This window comes from Paroedura picta, chromosome 16 (genome assembly GCF_049243985.1).
Source record: "Paroedura picta isolate Pp20150507F chromosome 16, Ppicta_v3.0, whole genome shotgun sequence".
Classification (NCBI taxonomy): Eukaryota; Metazoa; Chordata; class Lepidosauria; order Squamata; family Gekkonidae; genus Paroedura; species Paroedura picta.
This window is the reverse complement of record NC_135384.1, coordinates 27,268,569-27,294,399: the sequence shown is the minus strand read 5'-3', so window position 1 is coordinate 27,294,399 and position 25,831 is coordinate 27,268,569. Positions and strand designations below refer to the sequence as shown.

The 25,831-nt window shown below is 49.6% G+C and overlaps 1 protein-coding gene across 7 annotated transcripts in view; it reads right to left on the bottom strand.

The window, feature by feature from the left end:
- Positions 1-6,505: 6,505 nt before the first annotated feature.
- The window catches only part of MED24 (mediator complex subunit 24), a 66,830-nt gene continuing 47,504 nt past the window's right edge, over positions 6,506-25,831 (bottom strand). The window contains exons 13-26 of one of the 7 annotated variants that reach the window (XM_077312856.1): positions 24,979-25,090; positions 24,476-24,618; positions 22,916-22,953; positions 21,081-21,190; positions 20,188-20,366; positions 18,992-19,091; positions 18,087-18,262; positions 17,004-17,268; positions 15,974-16,155; positions 15,751-15,844; positions 14,725-14,839; positions 12,600-12,680; positions 12,261-12,409; positions 6,506-10,087 (exon numbers count right to left, since the gene is read on the bottom strand). In XM_077312856.1, the coding sequence (XP_077168971.1) occupies positions 9,971-10,087; positions 12,261-12,409; positions 12,600-12,680; positions 14,725-14,839; positions 15,751-15,844; positions 15,974-16,155; positions 17,004-17,268; positions 18,087-18,262; positions 18,992-19,091; positions 20,188-20,366; positions 21,081-21,190; positions 22,916-22,953; positions 24,476-24,618; positions 24,979-25,090 (1,861 nt within the window). In that variant the 3' untranslated portion in view covers positions 6,506-9,970. The remainder of the gene's footprint in view (positions 10,088-12,260; positions 12,410-12,599; positions 12,681-14,724; positions 14,840-15,750; positions 15,845-15,973; positions 16,156-17,003; positions 17,269-18,086; positions 18,263-18,991; positions 19,092-20,187; positions 20,367-21,080; positions 21,191-22,915; positions 22,954-24,475; positions 24,619-24,978; positions 25,091-25,831) is intronic. The other 6 variants (XM_077312857.1, XM_077312859.1, XM_077312860.1 and 3 more) reach the window with 6 other exon arrangements.

Sequence of the window (25,831 nt, the reverse complement as noted above, 5' to 3'; positions counted from 1 at the left end):
TCCTCCCCCTAAAATCTTCCCATATTTCTCAGCACAGAACTTGCAACCCTATCTTTTAGTAAGAAAATACAAGAAACTGTCTCTGTCCTGTATCTGTTTCTGCCCCTAAAGGTGGCTGATGAAGCTCTTTGAGAAAAACCAAAACAGACTTAGAGACCAGAGACTGAGAAACATGTAAGACTTCTTGGAGGTTAGGCTCCAGTGGCCTTCAGGGGGTGGTTGTGCTCTTCTAAACTATTTTAATCCGAATCCTTTATTTTTACTGAATCCTGACAAAACAGATGTTTTCTGGATCAAAAGAAGAGTCGGGGCTTTATACCTTGCTTTTCACTGCCCAAAGGAGCTTCAAAGCTCCGAGAGAGCTCTGACAGAACTGCTCTCTCCAAACAGCACTATCAGGACTGCGACTGGCCCAAGGTCACCCAGCTGGCTACATGGGGAGGAGCAGGAAATCAAACCCGGCTCACCGGATTAGAAGCCGCGCTCTTAACCACTGCACCAAACTGTCTCTCAATAGGCAGTTCAAATGATCGCTTATGGTCCAAGGTAAGCCAAAGGAGACAGGTGCGAAATTGTATTCTCACAAACAGATTAGCAATATGCAATGCAAAATCAAGTGGCAGTGAATTTGTCAGAATGCAGTCTCTCCATGCGTATGACAGCCAGGGGGGTATGGGGGCTAAGAACAGCGAATTCTAATCTGGAGAAGCAGGTTTGATTCCTCACTGCTCCATATGAAGCCCAGGAGTGGAAGGGAAAAGAGGAAGGGGAAGAGATTGCAAGTCACTTTGAGACTCTTTAGGGTAGAGACAAGCAGAGTATAAAAACCAACTCTTCTTCTACAGCAACATGCCGGCTTGCCCAGACAAAGCAATGAATGGTAGAAATGCTGATACAGAAATGAATCAACACAATTCTTTGGTGGTGAGATCAATAACACACTGCTGGTTGGTGAATGTACCTGTCAGTCACTTCCAATAGCCACTGGTTTTCTCTCTCCAATCCTCTTAATCCCTTCCTCAGTAACCTTGACAACCTAACAAAATTTGAGTCCAGTGGCACATTTAAAACCAATTCAGTTTAATTCTGGGCATAAGCTTTTTTACGCATGCCCAGAATTAAAATACCCAGAATTAAACTTTGTTTGTTTTATAGGTCCCACTGATTTCAGACTTCATTCTATTGCTCCAGATCAGCACAGAGACCCACCTGAACCTATCTTGACAACCTAAAACAACACCAGTGAGGTACAAGAAAACAGAGGAGTAACAAACTTTGGTTATCCTTTTGTCTAATCAACAAGAGCTGTCCTTTTGCAGATAAAAAAATCTATACAACAGGACCAGTTAGGGCTACAATTCGGGATTCTGCAAACACAGGGGAACCGACATTATTTTTTAATCCAAATGTGTTGACGATGGGGGGGCAGAAACCTTAAGTGCAATATTTACATGGTATTTAGGATTGTCACAGCAATCCCTAAAGCAGGGGTAGTCAACCTGTGGTCCTCCAGATGTTCATGGACTACAATCCCCATGAGCCCCTGCCAGCAAATGCTGGCAGGGGCTCATGGGAATTGTAGTTCATGAACATCCGGAGGACCACAGGTTGACTACCCCTGCCCTAAAGGACACCCAACATTGAAGCCAGGGTGGCAGTAACCAGTCCCAAGAAGAAGAGTCGGAGTAGGGCAGCAGTGGAGTTTGAAATGGATTCAGCAGGCTGGGGGAGGGGGCAGATGCAGGGCACTCTTGCACACCTTCCATGTGTTTTAAATTGCACAGGAGAAATTCTTGCCGATTGTGTCCACTCTAACGAGCAGAACGGAAGTAGTTGACATTTGGATTTCCCGCCGTACATCCCGAAACATCTTAGTCAGGGCTCTGCCTGGTTAACACATTCGTTATGTTCAAATTGCTGAATATCCCACATTTCAGACAGGTAGATCTGTCTCAGTTTTTCATAATCTGACACACACACACCCATCCCTTTGCTTTGTTATTTCAGCATCTGTTTCTTCCTCCCCTTTTTCCCCCAGTTCTCCGTTTCCCGGCAGTCGTGATGTTTGCCAAAGAGGTTTACAGAACTTGTCTCTTTCTTACAATACCTTTTCTCCCCACCCCCTGGCTTTCCAACACGATGCCAAAGAAGGAAGTGCTACCACTGAATTTGGCAATTCTGGAAAACTGTCTGAGCTGGAAAAAAAAATTCCTGATGCTCAGTCTGGACAATACATGTTGTAAAGAGTTTGTACATTACAGCACACTGCTGGGGAAAGCAAGGAAACAATTACCAGATTTGAACCAACTAGTTCAGAAAGAGCACTGACCTCATGGCCAGATAGTTGAATCTGGGTGCTTCTAGAATGCTCAGCAAAGTTTTCGTTTGAATAATCTGAATTTCTTGCCTTCAGAGGTTATCAGAGGTTCAGAGGTTATCAGAGGTTCAGAGGTTGCCTTCAGAGGTTATCAGGTTCAGAGGTTATCCATAAAGTATAAAGGAGCCTTATGTCACCTTAAAATAACAGGATTTCACTGCAGGGAGCTAAATCTCATGCAACTCTTTTTAACTGTCACATCATCATTTTAATGTCCTTTTAATGCAGTGATCTGAGACTAGCAATAGTCTCATATTGATAGACTCATGCCGCCACCACCCATTTAAAAAAATGAGGGGCACAATGGAATGTGCATCGATGAAGAGGAAGAAGAGTTGTTTTTATAACCCGCTTTTTACATCCCAGAGGAGTCTCAAAGCCTTCCCTTCCTCTCCCCACAACAGACACCCTGTGAGGTAGGTGAGGCTGACAGGACTGCTGTGTGGGGACAACCCTAACAGGACTGTGACTATCCAAGCTCCCCCAGCTGGCTACATATGGAGGTGTGGAGAATCAAACCCAACTCACTAGGTTAGAAGCTGCCGCTCTTAACCACTACACCAAGCTGTGGGGGAGGATGGCAGAAGATGCAGAGTGGATGGAATAAAGGGTGGGCAGGTCATTGCTCACCCTTTGAAGGGCAGCTTTTGAATTACTTTCAGCTTGGAAGCAAAGCTTTTAAAGACCTAAACAGTCTGGGACCCTTGTCCCAGTTTGCTCAGGATCCCCATCCCCAAAGAGGTGATAAATAACAGCTCTTGCTGGACATCTTTGTCCAGACAGGGCAAAACCTGTTCATTATCTCAGAGGCCAAGATGAGGATCAAGTTCAACTCCAAAAATTAGCAACAATATCATGCAGTACCTGTGTACTTTCTTGGACCCCTTTCAAAATATCGAAACGATGTGTTCAGAAGGACATGTTTGAGAGGGGCAGTCTAAAAATTGGAAAAGGCCTGGAGGGGATAGGAAAGGGAGGGGCCCTGGATGGGCGTGGACACAGCTATTCTTCCCCAACCATATTCGGCACAACCATGCCAATTCCGGGACTTCTCAAAGCCTGAGAACCGTTCCAGGGGTTCCTCAAAGGTAAAAAGGTGGAGAAAGTCTGGAACCGTGGTTCGAAAAGGTTGATAAACTACAGTTCGTCTTAACTATAGCTTTGCGTGACGTACAAATGCAGACCAACGTTGATGCTTCCTGTCCAAGACGAAATAATTTCCCTCACAAAATTATCCCGGAGCCGTAAAGAGCGTTGTAGCTTGGTTGGTCCTGAGGCTAGTTGGGCTAGCTGGTGTCTGCGGGTTTCCGCATTCTTTGTCATGTTGAAGCACAGCCCATTCTTAGAAAGCAAAGATAGCTTCCTTCTGCTTTCGGCTTCCTCAGATGGCCCCCGCAGAAGTTGTGTTGCGCTGATTCTATTTTCCACTGTGTGGGTGGGGTGTGGGATGCGCCAGCTCTCGACAGGCTGCAACTGGTTACACAGAGGAGGAAAGTCCTAACTGCAGAAGGAGGAGAGGAGTGCAGCTCCCCCCAGGTAGGGCCACGTCTCCCTTCCCTAGGGAAGAGCTTTCCTGCCCCCTCCCACTCTTACTTGTTGAGTTTGGGCTTGTAGGTCTTAAGGACAAGCTTGGGACTGATTTTGGAAAGGAAAAGTGAGAAAGCGGGGTTTCTGAGATGAGTTCCATTGATGCAGGAGCCTGAAAAGTTTTTTTAAAAATCCCCAGTGATGTTGGATCTTCTACGAATGACCAGTTGGGTAATAATGGTTAACTGTTTGACAAAAATCTCTGCAGAGAAGAATCAGGGGCCGGTAAGGCTAACATGAGGAGGAGGAGGAAGAAAATAAAAGTGACAAAAAAAGTGCAATCTGATTCTCAGAGTTACATTTGTTTGTCTGCCTCTCTATCCATCTATCCATTCAGAAAAAGAACAGTTGGTTCTTTTCTGCCGCTTTTCTCTACCCAAAGGAGACTCAAAGTGGCTTCCAATCACCTTCCCTTTCCTCTCCCCACAACAGACCCCCTGAGAGAGTCCTGAGATTATTGAAGAAGAACTGGAATCCAATTAGCATGGCTTTAGTCCAGCGTAGTCACCGGTTTTGTGGCTCCCGACGCTTGAAAGGATCGGAGGAAGTTTGTTGATGCATTAGAAGTTAAAGCAAACAGATTTCACCTTCAGTGTGTGTGTACAGAAGGAGAGATCATACTCTAATCATTTTCTGACTCAGACATGTGAGCTTCATCAAGACGAATTGTTTCTGAACTATTGAGTCATTTTATTTATTACATTTGTATCTCCCCTGCTCTAGCAAATCCAGCCGCGTCCTAATCCAAGCCAGTGAGGGAGAACCTTTCAACTAGTTTTGCCTTCGTCTTCATGACAGGACACAGCCCCTGACTTTTTGCCCTGCGTATCCGAGTTGCTCATTCTTCAAGGAGCATTAGGATATTTGGTTTGTGGGACCATTAAGATCGGCAACTAATGCATGACGCACTTCCTGTGAGTCGCTTAAGCACACACTCCGCCTCGAAGGACTAGAGATGGTACACACACATAAGCAAAGATCTCGGGTCTGTACATACTTTAGGGCAGGGGTAGTCAAACTGCGGCCCTCCAGATGTCCATGGACTACAATTCCCATGAGCCCCTGCCAGCGAACGCTGGCAAGGGCTCATGGGAATTGTAGTCCATGGACATCTGGAGGGCCGCAGTTTGACTACCCCTGCTTTAGGGGATGAATAAAGGACGGCAGCGTGTAAACCAAACCGTGTTAGTGTCACCAACCCCAATAGTTTGGTGCAGCGTCTGAGCGACAAATTATTAAACAGGGTCTGGTAGGTGTAGGATAGCTTGACCGACCAACCTAGAACCCTGAGCTTGTGGGATGCTGTGAATTTTCCTGCATTCTGCAAGGGGTTGGACTAGATGACCCTGGAGGTCTCTCCCAACTCTGATTCTATATTTCAGTATTTTGGTCTATGAATGTGTAAATACATTGAAATTAGAAGAATTAGAATGAGGAGGAGGAGTTGGTTTTTATACCCCGCTTTTCACTGCCCGAAAGAGTCTCTAGGCAATATACAATCGCCTTCCCTTCCTCTCCCCACAAGAGACATCCTTTGAAGTGGTGAAGTGAGGCTGAAAGAGCTGACAGGACTGCTGTGTGGGAACAGCACTATCAGGACTGTGACTGATCCAAGGTCACCCAGGTGGCTTCATGTGGAGGAGCGGGGAATCAAACCCGGCTCGCCAGATTAGAAGCCGCCGTTCTTAGCCACTATTCCACAGGATAGCATCATGACACACTAACTGGGCCTGACTGCTACCCAAGTTTTCCTTAGGAGAAAGAAGCCCATGGAGAGAGAGCACTGAATTGTCCCTGATGCGATATCACTTCCTTCTTATCCCTGGGCAAAAGATGCCTATTCAGAGAACACCTTAGCCTTAAACCTTTAGTCCTCCTCTCAGGCTTCAGCCCCTCACCCCCTCCTCTCTCATTCTGTTGCCTTCTCTATTTTTATCTTTCCTCCTTGTCCCTTTTCCCCCTGTACTGTTGAAAGGTGCACTGCAGTCTCCTTGGAGCAGGGAACTGGTCCTTTGGTTGCTGTGCTTATCGCTCTGCGAAATGCCATGGATATATAAATGACACACCATCCTAATTTAAGCATCACGTGTACAGAAAAACCCAACAAATCTAATTCATTGATATGTAATTCTTCGTCAGCCGATGTCCTGCAAAGCAGGGGTGGGGGGAATTCCTGCTGTCCGGTTGGCCGCATTTTGTCACGGAGGGCGTTCCGCTTGTACCGCATCCCCTTACGGGAAGAACAAGAATCAAGCATTCTGACAGAAACGTTTCTGCGGAGTTCCTTGGACATTCCTCCCCGGCCCCGTCACCCTGTGTCTTCTTTTTGCATGCCAAAGACCTCCATCATATCCCACCTCCACTTTACATCTCTGGCATCTTGTCCCCAAGATTCCCTAAAGAAGTTAATCAACGACTGTGTTAGCCAACTCTCTCTCAGCAGCTCCTGGCTGCGATCCTGAGAGATTTATGACCCCCACCCTTGTTGGAAAGCCAGTTCAAGGAGGTGGCGTTACATAAACTACACGGTCGCTGCCAATCTTTCATTTTTATATATACTTTAATCTATTTGCATAACAGGAAGGGGGGGGAGCAAAAGTAAATGCTTTTTTAAGTTCAACTGTCTGGATCAGAGAGAGCCAAAGACTATCCCATCCTCCAAAAGTCCAAAATCTGCCAGCGATATTAGTTTCCCCTTTTGGTTTGGGACTGGTCACTCCTTTGCCTAGCAGCCAAGTAGGAAGGAAACAAGCTGCGAGGTTCGTTTCAACCAAGGCGACTCGAAATTATTTTCACTGATGAAGGATTACAAGGCAAAAAGCTATCACACCGCGCTTGTCCGAGAATTCTCGCCAACTTCCTGCTCTGGAAATGCTGTCTGCGGATCCACCCATTTGCAAGGATCGGTTGGTTTCCCGGATTCCAGGCTCCAGCTGGCCAGCTGCTTCCGCGAGACACGAGACCGTCATCACACGTGGCCAAACAAAGACGGGATCTGGTTCGGCATCCAGCCAAGTCCCCAGTCTCCTGGGTCTCATCTTCAAATCGGCAGAGACGATTCCAGGGGGAGATCAAGGTGGTTTCCCTAGCTCACACCTGCCATCAGAAGGCTCCGACACAGACGCATCCCACGTGGCTCGTGGGACAAACGGCTGTGATTCATTCTTGTAAAAGCATTTGTCACAGATAACCAAGGGACACCCCAGGACGCTCTGAACAGAACTGTTTTTGGGTGGCACCGTAAAAAGTGAGACTCAGACATTAGTAGCAGAATGATTAGTGCCCAGTTTGGGGATTAGTGTCCTCCAGAGACCACCTTAGGAAATTCCCCACTTCCCTTTCAGGAATTGAGGGCAGCCACAGACAGGACACTGAGGAAAAGCAGAGGGGCCTCAACCAGATTTCAAGATGACTTCAGATTGTCCCTGGGAGAAACGAAAAGTCTGGCAATGTCTGGGAAAGGCCGAAGTAGCAACTCAGCTTCTTAGATATGAACCAGCACAGACCAGTTCCAGGATGGCCTGCCAGTTCACGGCTTCCCACAGGGGAAAGGCACGTTGGCTATTTGTAGATGCCGAGCAGCCGAAGGGGGTCTCTCCAAGGCATTTTATTTTCAGCATTTCTGCCTGCTGTGAAGGGTTGGATTCTTATACCCCACCTTTCACTTCCTAAAGGAGACCGTGCATACCCGTGCAGAATAAACGTCCCCACTCTGAAGGTGAGAAAGGAATGCGAAAAAGAAAAGTGGAATTGTCATGGTTTGAGATTGAAAAACCGCCATTTAGATCAGGTTTTCTCAACCGGGGTTTCTTGATGTGCCCCAGAAGGGTTTCCTGAATGGGAAGGAGTTAATTGATTTTTTAATATATTTTTTATTTTCTTAAGTATTTGTGAACCACGTTAGTCTCAAAAGCGCCAGACAACTCCTAAACATTTATACTGCGCTTTTCAGCCCAATTCTAAATATGGCACGTGACATTTTTGGGGTTGCAACCTTTATGACGACCCCAGTGCTTTATTCTTTCGATTCACTGATCTGTACCATGCCCCCAAACCTCATCATTTGGATTTATGTGCAGAGGGGAGGGGGAGGAGAGCTGAGGCTGGAGTAGAAAGGGGCTTACCCAAGCCTGACACAAAGCTGTCGCGGGGCTGGAACCTTTCAAACGTGCTTGCCAGACTTCCAGTCCCCAATTTGCAAATACTTCCTGCTATCTGCGACGGCCAAGTCCTGCTTCCGCCTGTAGCAGAAATAGCCCGACACGCCCTCGTGATCCGTCTGGCACAGATCTCCGTGTCTTGGCACCCGAGCCAGGTTCTAATTACAAATTCCAGCAAGTGATTTTAATCGTAATTGAAGTAAATACATGCGTCCTTCCTCCTCCCATCAATAGAAGGATTAGATGGAACGCCGATTACTCACACGTGCTGTGAAAGAGACGGAGGGCTCGACTCTCACTCACCAATTCTGGAATTTCCAGAGATCAGCAGGGACTTGGGTGACAAAACCAGATAGGGAAAAACTGTGTCAAATGCTTGCAGCAAACCCTGAACAGGAATGTGGAGCAAGACAGCCAGGATAGAATTGTAGCACTGGAAGGGGCCTCCTGGGTCATCTAGTCCAACCCTTTGCAAAACGCAGGATATTCACAATTAGTTGCCCACTACTATGACCCCAACTCCATGCCCAGATTATTCCCCCCCCCCTCTCCCCAGCCAGAATCCCTGGCCAGTCTGATGTGGAAGAAATTTGCCTTCTGATTCCAAAGTGGCGATCGGTATTCCCCTGGGCACGCAAGAAAGGGCCACATAGAATCATAGAATAACAGAGTTGGAAGGAACCCCCTGGGTCATCTAGTCCAACCCCCTGCACTATCGGTCCTCCACTGTCACCTGCCACCCCCTTGAACCTTCACAGAATCAGCCTCTCCATCAGATGGCTCTCCAGCCTCTGTTTAAACATTTCCAAAGATGGAGAACCCACCACCTCCTGAGGAAGCCTGTTCCACTGAGGAACCGCTCTAACTGTCGGGGACATCTTTAAGAAACAAGAACAGAACATCTTCCGGATGTTTCAAAAATTCTTTTGAATTAATTCCAACCACTCGCTCTGGTCTGATCCTCAGTCGCCAGTTCACTCTGTGGCTGGTGTTTCTCAACCAAAACACTGAAACTCCTAAAAAGCCACCCTTGCTAGAGGCAAGACAGAGCTAACCACAACCCCTCAGATCTCTCGCTGCCTACTTTCAACGCCTACCCAAAGGAACTTGCTGAGGTTATCGAGATGCCGAATTTTGAGTCCCGCATCTGCACGGTGCCCCGAACAGTATGATTATTGAACCATGGAATGTATCCGCATTTGACCTCAATCACCTCTCCATGCACCCTTCTGGGAGATGGCAAAAGAAGGAAAAAAACATAATTTTTCAGTATTAATTTATACAAAATCCACAAAATCTCAGGAAAATAATGCAAAAATCTGTACACCGGAAGGTGAGGACAGAAAAGCAGCATGTCGGCATGAGACTGATCATGCATCCTCTGTGACATTTAGACCTTTGGGGAAATTAGCTCCTGTTAGGGAACATGTGGGGGGGGAATGGTGTAGCCACTGCTTTCTGCTCTGAAAGTTTGGGAAACATTCTGGAAAATACAAAAGAAAATCTGATCTCACAAACGGTCTCATGATAGTTCCTTTCAGGATTTGTTTCATTCCCCCCAGAATGGGGCGGGGGGAAATCCAAGGAAAGGCATCCACAAAATCTGGAGAATACGTTCAGATGACAGCCCGTACTGCTGAGGAATGGCCAAGCCATTGGATGAAGGAAGAAGCCCCACAATCCTCGGAAAGGCTTCGGCAAGGCAGCTGGTGGAGAGGCTCTCAAGACGCACCCAAGACCAACTTGGCAGGACCTTCTGGAGGTGAACTGTGTTCTCCGTTTCCCCCGCTGCTGAGATTTACCAGTGAGATTCATCCGTGGCTGCAGCAGAGGTCCTTTCTGAAGCTCACAAGGCAGAGATGGCTTTGGCAGCTACCCGGCGGCCCAGGGGTAAGCTGAGGTCCGTGATGGCCAGGACGATTTTGGGGCTGGACATGGTGGACGCCTTCACCAACTCTGAGACCTGGCCAGAGAGGGGGGGAAGGAGAAAGGGGTCAAGGGGACAGCAAGCTAACAAACAGACACAAATGCAGCAGCATTTAGGTGGCTCTGGGGCCGACCCCCGTTAGGCAGCCGATTTGCCTCCAAGGCAAAGAGATCATTCATAGAGACCACCTATTCATGGCCCACGTTCAGATATGCTCTGATGTCTGACTGCACCCCCCTCCCTATCATAGCTTTCCACAATTCGGGGGGGGGGGAGAGAAATGCTTCAGTTAGGCTGCTTCTACTGTCGCCTTCCTAACGTTTTATGTAAACCGCCCTGAGCCTTATGGAGGGGCAGTATAGAAATTCAAGAAAATGAATGAGCATCCTCAGAAACTGCGATTTCTCCCCCTCCCCTTAGAAGACAATTTGCGGTTATCCAATGAGGCAGCCGGGATTTGAGTCTGCTTCCTCCTCCGGTCCCGCCTCCAGTGGTGTCGTCATAGATACGTATTGAGTCCGCCTACTATCTGCCTCCCCTCCATATTATTTGAACTTTTGAACACAATCGCGTTACAACACAAGTGTACAATAACACTAGTGCCTGCTTTCTAGGAACGCCCCAGAGCAGGGGCAGTCAAACTGCGGCCCTCCAGACATCCATGGACTACAATTCCATGAGCCCCTGCCAGCGAATGCTGGCAGGGGCTCATGGGAATTGTAGTCCACGGACATCTGGAGGGCCACAGTTTGACTACCCCTGCTCCAGGGAGTTAACCTGAAGTCAAAAATGAGGACTCCACATCCCTCCAGATGCCTCCCCCTCCAGCATCTGGATGCACTTTCATTGCTTAAGGTGCAACGGGGCACTTTGTAACTTTTTGTGCAGATACACTGTTGTGTGATGGCAGCAGGCACACTTTGCCTTCATGGATGTGTGTCCATCAAAACTGAGTGTCCGTCAAAATTGAGTAATTGAGTGTCCATCAAAATAAGACCCCCTCCGCCTGGTTTGGGTGATTCAAGTGCCAGGGGAATTGAGCGATTGCGGGGGAAGCAATGTTAAAAAAATTGATTGCGTTAGGGTGTGAGTACACTATTGCGCATGCTCAGATTCCTTCCCCCCCCACAAGGGGAAGCAGGACCGCCCACTCTGCAAAACACACGTCACAATTGAAATCCTGATCAGCGACCGGAGAAAACCACAGATGCAGAACGCCAGGCACAAATTCAGAATCTACACTTAGAATCCGATGCGGTGAAAACATCCCCCCCGAATTGTAACTGCAGAATCAGCCTTAGACCCCTGCAGTCTTTGCTGGTCCTTCCATGTTCTGCCTGTGGCCTCCCTCTGGTGGCGGGAAACTCAAAGAGCATTTCCTTCCACACTTGTCGCGAAAAGCAGCCCTTGGGGCTGTAATCAGAATGGGAATAAGTAGTTAGGCAAGAGTTTGTAACTCTTGAGTATCAACTTAACTCCTATGGATGTGCATTTCATGCATCTGATTGATATGAACTCTGACTCAGTGTGTTTTGTTACTTTGTAGGGCACCACTGTGCTTGTCTGATATTGCTGCAATTCACTCATTTGGAGACCCTGCTGGAATAAAGGTGGAGAAATGCAGCCAATCTGAACGGGAGGAACGGTGGCCACGCTGAAAAGGCAGCTGTCAGATGAGCGACTGGGGTAAAAAAACTGCCCAAGAAAATAACAAAGACAACCCTAGAGGTGCAGCTCAAAAAGCCTGCTCTAACCCACGCTGCACAGATTATGAAGAAGTTGGCTTTAATACCCTGCTTTTCACTTCCTGAAGGAGTCTCAACGCGGCTCGCAATCACCTTCCTCTCTCCACAGCACCCTAGGAGGTAGGCAAGGCTGTGAGAGCTCTGAGAGAACTGCTCGGCTAGGACAGCTCTAAGAGAACTGCGACCGGCCCACGCGGAGGAGGAGCGAGGAAATCAAACTCTCCAGATGAGGGGCCGTGACTCTCAACCGCAGCGCCATGCTTCTCTTGGGGGAAGCCAGATCCGTGAGTACACAGGAAGCTGCCTTCTCCTGAATCACTCAGTGTTGTCGGTATTGCCTGATCTGGCTGGCAGGAGCTCTCCTGCTGCCTGATCCTGCTGCGGACTGAACCTGGGACAGCTCGATCCCCGAGCCCCAGCCCCCGGAGGAAGGCTCAAAAAGCACCAGAAGGAACGACACGAACCATGGCGAAAGGCATGAACTGTAGGATGTTGCCACGGCTGCCCTGCTCCAAGCAGTCCACGCACTCCTCCATGAACCACTGGACAAACTGGGTGTGTGTGCCGGCCGTCTTGGCGCCCAAGATGGAGGAGATGAGCAGGAAGAGGTTGGCTGAGGGAGGGGGGGGGGAGAAACAGAGAGAGACGTAAGCAAAGCTCTGCCCCCACAGCAGAAAACTATTTCAAACACACGTCTCTCCCGCGCAATCACACCAAAGCTCAATGCAATTTGGCCCTGGGCTTCAAAGTCGGCTCACGTTCTGAAACTTCCTCCACAGGCCGTCTGGAAACGGAAGGCTTACCCAGCACTCTGTTGAGCGGGTCCCTCATGCTGACCGTGTGGAGCTGCGAGGCGGAGAGGGAACTGCTCATGGTCCGGTCTGCTGAGGAAAGAGAAGGGGTCTGAGGCAGAGAGGACGCTAAAGGGGTGAGGAGCTCTGTCAAAGTTCCTTGCGGGAAACAAGATGGCGGCAGGGGGGTGGCTGGGCCTATGGCTGAAGCGTCTGACACTGTTCTTCGCTGGCCGCGTAAATATGATAATATCGCATTTAGTATTTTGGTACGGCAGCACAAAGTGGCTAGGGAAGAAAGCAGCCCAATACGGAAGGTAAATCGGGAAGAATTGTCTCCATATTGTGGGACAAAGGCAAAGGGGAAGATGAGGGGAGATTTCGACAGTGCTAGCTAAGCAGAAAGGAGAAGAGTTGGTTCTTATATGCCACTTTTGTCTACCCGGACAAGTCTCAAAGTGGCTTCCAATCGCCTTCCCTTTCCTCTCCCCACAACAGACACCCTGTGAGGTGGGTGAGGTTGAGAGAGCCCTGAGATTCCTGCTCGGTCAGAACAGCTTTATCAGGGCTATAGCAAGCCCAAGATCACCCAGTTGGTTGCATGTGGGGGAGCGGGGAATCAAACCCGGCTGGCTAGATTAGAAATCTGCACTCCTAACCATGACACCAAGCTGGCTCTTGAAGAGGAGGACTTGGTTTTTATAGTTTTCACTGCCCGCAGAAGTCTCAAAGTGGCTCACCATTGCCTTCCCTTCCTCTCCCCACCTTTCCCCCTGCGAGGTAGGTGGGGCTGAGGCAGCTCTGACTGGACTGTCCTGTGAGAACAGCTCTAAAAGGACTGTGACTAGGCCAGGGGCACCCAAGCTGGCTTCATGTGGAGGAGCGGGGAATCAAACCCAGCTCAATAGATTAGAAGTTGCTGCTCTTCACCCCAACATTGAGAACAGCAGCCTGTCCAGGTTGGGCTCTGTGCCTGAGGGCAGGGGCTCCCAACTGAGGCACAGGGAAATCAAGGCAGGGGATGTCAGGGCTTTGCGGCTGTCGTAATTCGTCTCTGTTCAGCGGGAGAGGAAACGGCACCTGCCAACTCACTCGTTAGGGCGGGAGGAAAAAAAAATCCCAAATTTCAGGGCTATCGGGAGAAAAGTGAAATTGCAAACAAAGGGTAACGCAATATGAGGAAACTGAAGCTTTACAACAATGGGGGAAACATGCAAATGGAATGAAGTCCAGGCAGGAGTTCTCTGAATCACTGGGCGTGAGTCCAAGCTGACGAACGGTGACGTTCCCCTTTCCCATGATGAAGGGGGTCACATCTTGTTCGCTCGGTTTTTTGCTTGCCTTCCATCCGGATTTGGCAACTGCCAACCACCTTCCATAAAAATCTTCTGCTGCGTCAGCAGACCGGAAACGTGAGACGTACAGAGTGGCCACTTCAAGGGCATTTTGACCTTCAAGGGCATTTTGAAGGTTAAGAGACACAGAACTTTTTTACAGCAGGGAATTGAGTTGGCCTGCAAGTGCCTTCACTGTATTCCGTGCAAATGCTCATATTTCTCTAGAGCAGGGGTCGTCAAACTGCAGCCCTCCAGATGTCCATGGACTACAATTCCCATGAGCCCGTCAGCGAATGCTGGCAGGGGCTCGTGGGAATTGTAGTCCATGGACATCTGGAGGGCCACAATTTGACTACCCTTGCTCTAGAGGTGGGGGAGAGACACACCCCGCTTTTGAAACCTGTGGGACTGTTTACACTTGAACCGTGGAAAAGTCGTGCATGGAAGGCACCGACTGGCTCGTGCCTGTAATGTCACCTACCTTGCCCCTAACACTTGACGAAACCTCAGCCTGCGAATAAGTTAAACCGCGAGTCACGAATCTGCAAACTGTGAGGACCTTGCTGCCCTCACCCGTTCGGATGTAGGAACCTTATTTTTACTAACATTTCCAAAGTCTTAACCTTTAACGTGTATACCTTTGCATCTTGATTTTCTCAGGAGCTTATTTTGGCCTTCTTCGATAAGGGGGAATGTAAAAAGAACTTTGGCAGGATTTGAATTCAGGACTCCCCCGCTCCCTCCAACCTCTCCCAGGGAACTTGCTGGGGCCCACAGGTATTCCAGGAACGTTTCCTCACCGTGGTTCCACTTACTGGGGCTGGACAGGATGCTGGTGTCTTCCTCGTTGGAACTCAGCAGGCGCATGAGTTTGGAGGGCTGGGTGTCGTCCAAGGGGAAGAGGCTGATGTAATCCTGGAGGAGAGACAAAAAAATGAAAGAAACAGGAAAAGGCGACTACGTTTTCGTAGCCTGCTTTTCCCTCCCTGTAGGAGTCTCAAGGCAGCTTACAATCGCCTTCCCCGTTCCTCTCTCCACAACAGGCAGCTTGTGGGGCTGAGAGAGTTCGGAGGGAACTGGGACTGGCCAACTAACAGCCACAGAGATCCACAAGGCGAGCATCCTGTGCCCGATCTTTTTAGTCACACAGCAGCTTCCGTCCAACACACAGTGTCCCTTCGTTAAAGAAAAGGCGTGCCCCCAGCGTCCCTACTGACCCTAGAAGCACAAGGGAAACGCTAAAAGAACAGTGGATGACATGACAAAACACGTTTTGGATTTCACCGGGATCGATTCAGGCTGAACTGCCCTCTGCCCTCCGAACCAGGATTCAACTGAATCGATTTGACCGAATAGGAAGCGGTCTGAATTTCCCCGGCTGCTGTCTCTCCCTCCCCCAGCAGAGTGTCTCATCTGCCTGAGAAAGCATTTAAAGGGCCCACCAAGCAGCTGATCATGACATATCAGCTGCTTGGCAGGCCCTTTAAATGCCTCCCCTTGCTTTCTCGGGCATCTCTGCTACCTGAGAAGGCAGGGGGGGGAGGCATTTAAAGGGCCCACCAAGCAGCTGATCATGACATATCAGCTGCTTGGCAGGCTCAACAATGATTCGGGTACTTTTCAGCTTATCTGAACCAAACCATCCATTCCCTGACCTCAACAGGCCAGGCGTCCGACTCAGGACCAAGCAGCGACATTTATGGAAGGGCTGCAGCTCAGCGGCAGAGTGCCTGCTTTGCATGCAGGATCCAGGTTCCGTCTGCAACATCCCCAAGCTAAAAGGACCAGGCAGCTGGGAAACAATCCAGCGAGGAGTAAGAACTCACCTCGATATCTTCTCTGTGCCTCTTCCGTTGCCAGGCAGATGCCTGTCCTCTGTTGTGGGAGGAGTAGGAGCTGGAGGCGCACCACACCGACAGCCTAAAGGGTGCAAAGAAGGGGCGTCAGACCCAAGGGATGGATGACAAGGGATTGTCTAGCCTGGATCTCTTTCACCCAACATTCAAGCGGCTGAGACTGAGGATTTGGGCCCCCGCGTCTCTCCCTTACTTGGCAAGGGCCTTGCCCGGCGGGTCCATTAACATATGCCACTTGGAGGAGTCCGTGAGCAGGTTGGGCAGGATATGCCCCAGGAGGGTGAGCGTCAGCTGCTGCATGTCCAGGCAGAAGATGGAGTACAGCAGCTCCACCGCCCGTATGGCATGCTCCTTCCGCGTCTCCTTGAGCAGCTCCTGAAAGAGAGAGGAGCCCCCCCCCCCAAGACAAATCAGTGGCTTCTCCATCAAGTCAAGCCTGACCTCTCCCTAGAAGTTAAACTGACTAAACTGAGGTGCTTGCACTTTGGTCACATTAGAAGACAAGAGTCACTGGGAAAGACAGGGATGCCAGGGAAAGCGGAAGGCAGCAGGGAAAGAGGAAGGCCCATCAAGAGCCTCAGTTTACAAGACCTGAGCAAGGCTGCTAAGAGGAGGATGTGTTTGGACTGGTTTAGGGCAGCTCTGCAGGGTTTTTAAGGCAAGAGATGTCCAGAGGTCGTTTGCCATTGCATGCCTTGCTGCCCTGACTGTGCACTTCCATGACCTCTGGGTAAGGACAGCAAACAAAGCCATGCATGTGTGGCCTTTTGGCCGCTACACTTTGTTCTAGCTGTCCTTTGAAGATAAAAGCTCTTCTGCTGTGGGAATAGCCCATGGCAGGAAAATGACATATTGGTGGGGGAAGGCTGTATGTCCCCCAAAACTGGCCAAGTCTGTTGTTCTTGAAAACAGACCTCTGTCATGATACTTCCAGACGTACCCTTCTTGGGTTTAGTAAAACAACTCTGAACTCTTTCCTATACAGAATTTCTCAGTGGCCTTGTATCATATGAGAAAGTAGCCTTGGTTCGTGACAATGTGCCTACCACATACCCCAAATTTGCTCCCGCAGAATTCAGGGACACCATTTCACCTTTCTTTTTTCTTCAAACACTTCCATGATACGTGTTTTAAATGAGTCAAGATGAGCAGGTCTACCTACAAAGCACGATGCTCTTCACCCCACCCCACCCCACCCCACCCCACGCCAGGCCTTCCTGTACCTTGACGAGGTTGTTGCAGAACCAGTAGACGCCTCCCATGTGCAGAAGGGTGTCAAAGATGTGGATGGAGCGGCTGTCCACCCAGCCTTTCTCCAACACCTTGGAGAAAACGCTCGTGAGCACTTCCTTGATGGGCTTCTTCGCAGGGAGGAGGTTCCAGTAGGGCATCGTGTCCACCCCGGTGGACGGGAACTTCACCTGAGCCGCTGTCTGTTGCAACACATCGGCACACATGTGCTCGAGGATGGAGCTCATGATCACCACCCTGGAAGGGGCAGGAGGAAGAAGAGGGACAGAAACACCAATGTCAGCCAGACCTCCCGACTTGGTTACTGCCAGAGGGGGGATAGTAGGGATGTTTATGATTTTTTTCATTGCAATATGTCTTGAATTGTGGTTAAGGGGGTTTTAATTCTTAGTTTTAAGGGCGATTTTACTGGGTGATTTTATGTATTGTATAATGTATTTGTAACCGCCACGAGCCTCCGGGGAGTAGCGGGATGTAAATTGAATAAATAATAAATAATAAATAATAAATATGCTACTGGCCTCAAACTCCCAGAGGCCCCTGCAAAAGGTAGCAGGGAGAGACTCCAGGGATGGCCTGCGGACCATGAGGTTTGCAGGGATCAAAGTGGATCCAACTGAGCTTCGTTATTAGATGCAACTGATGGGAAACAGAGGTTTTCTTTCTTTTTTCAAAATTCATTTTTGCAGGATGGATGATTCCTGCTCAGCTGTGCCTTGGTTGCAGTTGCTAATGAATTTTCAAAAATTGTGTGGATCATAAAGCCCAGAAATTTGCCCACAGAGTTGGAAGGATACATAGAGGCCATCTAGTCCAACCCCCTGCTTAATGCTCTTTTCCACTGCTACAGGCGGACAAACACAGCTACCCAGCACAGAACAGAACTGGGGGACATTGCAATCCGGGCTCTGTATCACTGGGCAAACCCACTTCCCACAGCTTATATGATTATGGCCATGAGGCCAAAATTCCCAAGCCCAGAGCCATTTCCCCACCTCCACCTCTCAAATCCTTTTCTGCATCCCAGAAGGACCGCAGCACTGCCTCCCACTCACCGCTCACTGTAGAACTGCAGGGTGTTCTCCCCAAAGAGGGGCGTGGCCAGCTGGCGGATCATCTGCAGCGACTTCTCCCGTTCGTCCAGGCCCAGCATGCGGACATGGGCCACCAACCAGGCCACGGCACACACGGCCATGCTGCACACCTTCCCCTTGATGTTGTCGGTGATTTTCTTGGGGGACAAGACAGGCAAGAAAGACGATGTGAAGCTTGAGAAGAAAAGCTAAATTGGGTCAGGTGAGACACACAGTGGTCAAAACCCGGGTGCCACCAGGAGGTCCACCAGCGGGGCCAGACCTCCAGAAGGCCTACCACTGTTGCCCCATAAGCACCAAAAAGACAGAGCATCCCTGCCCTAGACATAAGTGAAGCCATGCTAGATCAGGCCAATGTCACACAGGGGACAAAACCCAGGGGCCATCAGGAGGTCCACTAGTGGGGCTAGAACTCTAGAAGCCCTCCCACTGCTGCCCTCCAAGCACCAAGAGAAACGAGCCTCACTGCCTTACAGACTTGTAACTTGTAACTTGTGACTAATAGCCACACATGGACCTCTGCTTCATATGTCTATCCGATCCCCTCTTGAATTTCTCTGTGCTTGTAGCTGCCACCACTTTCTGTGGCTGTGAATTCCACGTGTGAATGACTCTTTGGATGAAGAAGGACTGGCTCCATCTCCTGGGACAGCCCTTTTGTGACTGGCTCCACCTCCTGGGGCAGCCATTTTGTGACTGGCTCCACCTCCTGGGGCAGCCATTTTGTGGCTGGCTCCAACTTCTGGGGCAGCCATTTTATGATTATGCCCCCACTTTTTGTCAGCATTCCAGAGATCCCCACAGGGGCAAATTAAGTGGTGGTGGATCATCATTCTTCACAAGAGGAAAATGCTGTGCAGCATTACCTGGACGGATTCGAAGGTCAAAACGCCGTTCTCCCAAGCATTCAGGATCTCCAAGATGGCAGCAGAGATGCTCAGGCAGGCTTCTTGCCATTTCATCTGTCTGCAGGATGACAGGGGGAGGCAAACAAGGAGAAAGATGGGGAGGGAGTAAGAAACACAGGAGAGCATTAAAGCAGTTCCATCCACCCAAGCCAGACGCAACCAGCAACACACAGGAGCACAGCGATAAGCACGTCTGAAAGCATTTGGCAAAATCAAAGCTCAACACCAGAGGCCAATTTGAGCATCCTCAGACTAGATTCTCATGTTTCATTTTTCCCCCACGTGAAATATCCACTGAGCAGGAGGCAGATTCTAGGACTTCCCCCAGAAGCTGACCAGATAATTCACAGAGAGGATAAATACACACTGATGCATGATGCGTGCCGTGTTGCGGATCATACGCACAGCAAAACAGCCCTGCACGTGAGCAAGCAGCCGGTGGATGAGCGGTGAGGAAGCCGCAGGGCACGGACACAGGCCATGGAGGAGGGCTTGCAGAGTGCATAAAACCTCCACCCTTTGTACCGGGGCCCTGTTGTCTGGTACTTTAGGATGCTTTAGGATGCTTAGGGCTAATCCTGCGTTGAGCAGGGGGTTGGACTAGATGGCCTGTATGGCCCCTTCCAACTCTATGATTCTATACTTTCCCTTAGGCATTAGGTGCGTCCAGAGAGGGCTTTCTCCCAGCTGGCTATGCAAATTTTTTAAAATGGTACTGGCTGGCACCACAGCACAACAACCCGCACCGGCCTTTTTCAGCCTATTGACCATGATCATACGGCAGCATTGCCTTCTTTATTAGAAGGTAACGGCAGATCTATCAATCTTTTAGCTGCAAAATTCTACGCATCTGTGATAGATTTTCGCAGCCATTCAAACGGGGCCTAACTTTCCCTAAAACTCTGTAACCTGCTTAAGACTACGAAGTTAAGAAGCAATAGTAGGCAGATTAACGGAAGCTCTGAAATCCAACAGATTCGGGACCCAGCTTCTACAGCACGGGGAAACAGAAAGCAGCAAACAGCTGCATCTCTTGCAAGCAAAGGAGAGTTTGCATCTCTCATTTGTCAGCCTTAAGCAGTCAACTATCAGGCCTGATTTGTTTGAGACACCCATTTTCTGCCCCAAATGCAGGGCCAAGGGAGCCAACTTACACTAACTTCATTTCAGAGGCGTTGTTGAGCAAAGCGACAAGAGACTCCACCTTGGTGGAATCGGGCCGGAAGCAAGGGTGGTCGGGGTTGAGGATCTTGCCTTCTTCCGGCATGCAGGTCTGCATCCAAGTCTCGAAGAAAGGGACCTCTCCGGGGGGACCTGCTTCCCCAACGATCACCTGAAAGACCAAGAAGGTGCAGCGGCAGGGAAGGAGCCGGCCAGCTCACCTGTCAACATTAGGCCAAGGGAACAGCACCCTCTAGTGAGCAGTTTGCGGAACAGCAACCTAGGAAGCCTTGTCAAAAAGGACATTCCTTTCATTTTCCAAGCACAAAAATGTTAATGTTCTGTTTTACTGGTTATGTCTTATTATATTTTACTAGCAGGAAAGCCCGTTGTATTTCTGAATACAATGGGCGCTAGGCCAACACCACCCCTGGCCCTGGGTAAGCCAGACCTTTTTGAGGCAGAGGGAAAGTGCTGGGGGGCAGATTCTTTCCCCCTCCGCCACCCCCAAAAGGCCTGTGGAGGCCTCAGTTGGTCTTTTCAGGTCAGGGGGGAGGCGATGGGGGACAGTCCATTTCCCCCTACACACCACCTCCATCTGAGCAGCCAGGGACTTTGACGAAGCGGCAAAATTGTGAAGAGACAGTTAGGGGCGGGAGTTTTAATGTGATTGGGCAGCCACTGGGTGGATTGCCAATCAGAGGCATACAGGCTCCAACGAGCAACCTGACTGGCCCATATCTGTTAACACCAAACTCCTCCCAGCAGCCCTTACCCCTTTTATTTATATACTCATCATGGTTACAGATGGTTGTTCTAAGCCACCGTGGGCTAGCTTGCTAGGAGCAGAAGCACAGAAATCGAACGAACGAACGAACAATCCTACCTCAGAGCCATAGGTCTGGGCGACATGGCACAACATAAGGAAGGAGATATCGAAGAGAAGCGCTCTGACCGACGCAGCTTTTGCTAGAGGGGAAGAGCAGAAACTCAGACCAAAAAAAAAGAAGAGAAAAGCCGGTTAGTTCATATAAAAGGGAGAAAGAGTGTTGTGGCTCGGGGGAAGAGCCTTGGCGTTGCATGCAGAAGGTCCCAGGTTCAATCCCCAGTGTCTCCAGATATTGGTCCAGGCAAGAGGTGATGTGGAAGACCTCAGCCAGAGACTCCAGAACTACCAGAGATGGACTGATGGTCTGATTCAGTAGAAAGCAGCTTCATGTGTGACATCTTTTAGCACCATTAATATTATTTTAACTTGAAATCATAAGACGGTGGAGGGGGGGCAAACTGCAGCTCTCTGGATGTCCATGAACTACAATTCCCATGAGCCCCTTCCAGCAGCATGAACCTCTGGAGTGCCACAGTTTGGCCGCCCCTGTCATAACACAGCTACAGCAACAGAAGGTCCTGGGACAAAACCAACCACCCCTCCCCCCCTAAATCAACATCCCAAAAGACCATCTATTTTACAAAGGCAAGGACAGGATCCAGCACTGCAGGCACAAGGACTTACTCCAAAGAGCAGGATTGTCTCAGCTCCTCCTTTTCCACAACAGCTGGGGGAGAGGGGGGGCTGAGAAAAGCGGCATCCCGGGGGCTGAAATCCTTGCCCTTGTGCAAACACTGGCCTGGACCCAATCCATGGGCATGGGCGCTCTTGCCTCGTCGTAAAGCCAGAAAAGCAAGGCCTTAACAATTAAGTTCTTGTTAACAGCACGTCAGACTATTTCCTTGTGACAATGCACGTTTTTCTACGCGACACAAGGATTTGCTTTCAGATAAATACACTGCTTTATACCACATTTCCCCGCTGATTCTACGTATGACAGAAAGGGGAACCACCCCGCGCTGCTCCACGGGGAGGGGGCGGTGTATAAATCCCAATTAAAATAAAATTTGCATCGAGGTAGCTCCAGGTTCTGCGACTGGGGGCCAAACCTTCCTCGCTTCCTGAGAGTCGGGGGGATCTCAATACCGCCAATTAGTATAAATTAAACAAATTAATCAAATCTGTTCCCCGTTAGGCTTCCTATGCCTCGTTTATCGTCAGGGACGAGCCAAGGGCAACACCGAAAACCCAAGAGAGTCCTGCCCCAGGACCTGTCGAAGGTCCTGCTCAGGCCCTGCTTGTCAGGTTTTTGAACTCTTAAGGTGGAGCTTCTGGGGATGAAAGGGGGTTAACCATTCTTAAAGCCCTGCATCTCAAAAAGCCAACGATAGCACCAAAGGCACGCACACACAAATCTGCAGCTGGCTGGGAGCCCCTTCTCCCAATTGTCCAGTGGAAGGTCAGAAGTCCTTTGTCTAATCACATGCAATTCAGCGTCCTTATCTTGGGGGTGGGAAAAAGACGGGACGATTCAAGCATCACTCCATCCACCGGACGCCAGCTGGACCCGGATGCTGGGAAACCTACGCAGCCGAAAGCAAACCCTTTCCCTCCCGGGACCCACATTCCCCTCCCCCAACGGTGCAAATTAAGTATTAATCGGAGGAGAATGGGCTGCGCGGGAAAAGAAGAGGACAAAGAGACCCCAGTGGCGACTTCAATACCCCCCTTGTTGCCTGGGGAATGCCCGGCTGGCACAGCCCACGCTGCCAGGCACTGTGCCCCCCTCCAACCAACCCTGCCCCACGCATCTCGCTAGTTAACCCCCGAAAGCCTGGAGTCACAGGGAAGCAGGAGCAGGAGCAGCAAAAAGAGGGAAAAAAAGAACTTACAGCCCTCGAGGTTTATCTGCTTGGTAAATTCGTTGAGCCTAAAATGAGGAAGGGGGGGAGGAGAGGAAAAGGAAGACAGTGACTTTGGACACCAGAAAGCAAAGCAGATATCCTAAACTGCTTCTCAGGTATGCCTGCTCCCCACTCCCCTCCCCCCCCAAAAAAGAAATAATTGCTATAGGACTTTTAACAAGAAACATCAGGTAGGCTTTAATTATACCCATTTTACAGAGCAGATTCAAGGCAAACTAAGGCCAGGAAGCAGCGTTTTGTTTTTGAAAAATAAGAAGAGTTGGTTTTTATACCCTGCTTCTCACTGCCGGAAGGAGTCTCAAAGCAGCTTGCAAACACCTCTCTCTACAGCAGATGTCTTGGAAGGTAGGTGGGCCTAAGAGAGCTCTGACAGGACTGCTCTGTGAGAGCAGCTCTATGAGGACTGTGACAAGCCCAAGGTCACCCAGCTTGCTGTGTGTGGAGAAGCGGGGAGTCAAACCCAGCTCGCTAGATTAGATGTTGCCACTCTTAAATGCTGCACCAATAATAAAAGGTTGACAGCACTCAAATATGGCTTATTTGGATATGAAAAAGCAGGATCAAGATAATATCAGAACTTAAAAGAATTGAGCAATTAAAAATGGATGTAAAAGGAGAACCTAGCAGTTTTACAGTGCAAGTTTTATTTACTGGTTGTATTATATTTCTTTCAAAATGAAAAAAAAATCTATTATCAGAAAGAAAACGATAAAACTAAGGTTAGATTCAAATGAGTAGCCGTGTTGGTCTGAAGCAGCACAATAAAACCAGAGTCCAGGAGCCCCTTTAAGACCAACAAAGATTTATTCGAGGCGGGAGCTTTTGAGTGCAAGAAGAAGGGTGCTTGCATTCGAAAGCTCATGCCTTGAATAAATCTTTGTTGGTCTTAAAGGTGCTCCTGGACTCTGGTTTTATTGTGATAAAACTAAGGTGACACACCTGTGCGAGTTGCTCCCGCTGCACTCTGTCAGGGAAGGGGGGCTAAGGGGGCTGAGCTAACTGGAGGGGGGGGCACTGCTATTGGGCACCTACAGTGGCCAACTGCATCCTACCATCCTGCTGAAGCTGCCAAACCTAATTCACAGCATCGGTTTCCCCACCTGTGCGACGGGAGCTCTAATGTGCCCGGACAGGGGAAGGGGAAGGGGAGAATGCAAGAACGAATCAGCCAGCTCAGCCCCTTGCTCATTACGAGGCCGCTTCAAGGATTAATGATGGAGAGTCCATTTATTCCAGACTTTGTTGAATTGCGCCTGGGAGAGGAAGGGAGGTTCAGAGAGCCAGGCTGGTTGAGCGTCGCGCATACCCGGGCAGTGGCAGGGAAGGAGCCGGCTAGCTCCTCGAAAGGGAGGGGGGTGGCCAGCTCAGGATGGGAAAATAGCTGAAGGTTTCAGAATCCTTTCTATTGAATATATACGTTGGAAACGAATAACCCTGTCGTTTTGGAGAATCTTTGCTCACTACTCTTGGAGAGGACTTTATCTCCCTCGGCAGGGCCTCTGCCCCCGCAGACACACACCGACTCACTTGATAAACTTCTGAGCGAAAGATTTCAGCTTTCCCGTCGCCGCCGCGGCTGCCAGTAATAAATCCAGGCTCTTCCCGGACAGCATGTGTCCCAGGACGCCCAGGAGCCCTTCAGGTGACTTGGAGTGGTCCGAATCCATTGTCTGAAAACGGGGAGGGACAGAGGATTAGCCTAAAAACAGGGGGGGGGGGGGGCGGAGGTTGCTGGCGATGATTGGCCGCCAGCAATGCTGCCCAAAACACCAGGGGAAAAGCCACGGGCACCTGGAGAAGGGGAAGAGGGTTCCCAGCTCCCTAACGATGCAGCCACAGGCTTTGCGTCTGTGAAGGACGGGCTCGCAACACGGCAAAAGCAGAGTCCCCACTACCTATCACAGGTGTGCAAAACACAGCCGCAAGGTATTTCCTCCGATGCCGTTCCAAAAGAAACCAGTCCACTGAATATTAAGATAGATAGATCCATAAGATCGTACACAGCACGGCCCCAGCAGGAGAGGACCTACTTTGAGGATGTTGGTAACTGTAGGCTCTGCTCGCAGGATGAGGCCCGGATTGGGCTGAATGTTAGCATTCTCGGCAGACTTTAACAAGGGTGCGTTTTCTCTGTCTGCAGCCCTGGGGGAGTGGGAAGAGAAACAGGCACGGTGAGCAATAGGATAATTCATTAATAAATGTGGAATGCTCTGCCTGGGCCAACCACGCCCTTCTTCCCATTGGGACCAGGTCTGCATTTGAAAATCTTTGTCTTCCTTAGAGTTCCAACAAATGAGAAAAATCAGATTTCTCTTTCCCACATACAGAATCATAGAATAACAGAATTGGAAGGGACCTCCTGGGTCCTCTAGTCCAGGGGTAGTCAACCTGTGGTCCTCCAGATATTCATGGACTACATTTAAGAGAGGAGTCAGCTACAAAATGGCTGCCATAATTATGGGAAGAGTCAACTACAAAATGGCTTCATGAGAAGGGGAAGAGTCAGGTACAAAATGGTTGCCTAGGGAAGGGGAGGAGTCAGCTACAAAATGGCTGACATGATGAAGGGAGGGGTAATCTCCAAAATGACTACCTAGGAAAGGGGAGGAGTCAAGTACAAAATGTCTGCCATGAGAAGGGGAGGAGAAAGCTACAAAATGGCTGCCATGGGAAGGGGAGGAGTCAGCTACAAAATGGCTGCCATGAGAAGGAGAGGAGCCAACTACAAAATGGCTGCCATGAGAAAGGGAGGAGCCAGCTACAAAATGGCTGCCATGGGATGGTTAGGAGTCAGCTACAAAATGACTGCCATGAGAAGGAGAGGAGTGAGCTACAAAATGGCTGCCATGGGAAGGGGGGAGTCAGCTACAAAATGGCTGCCAT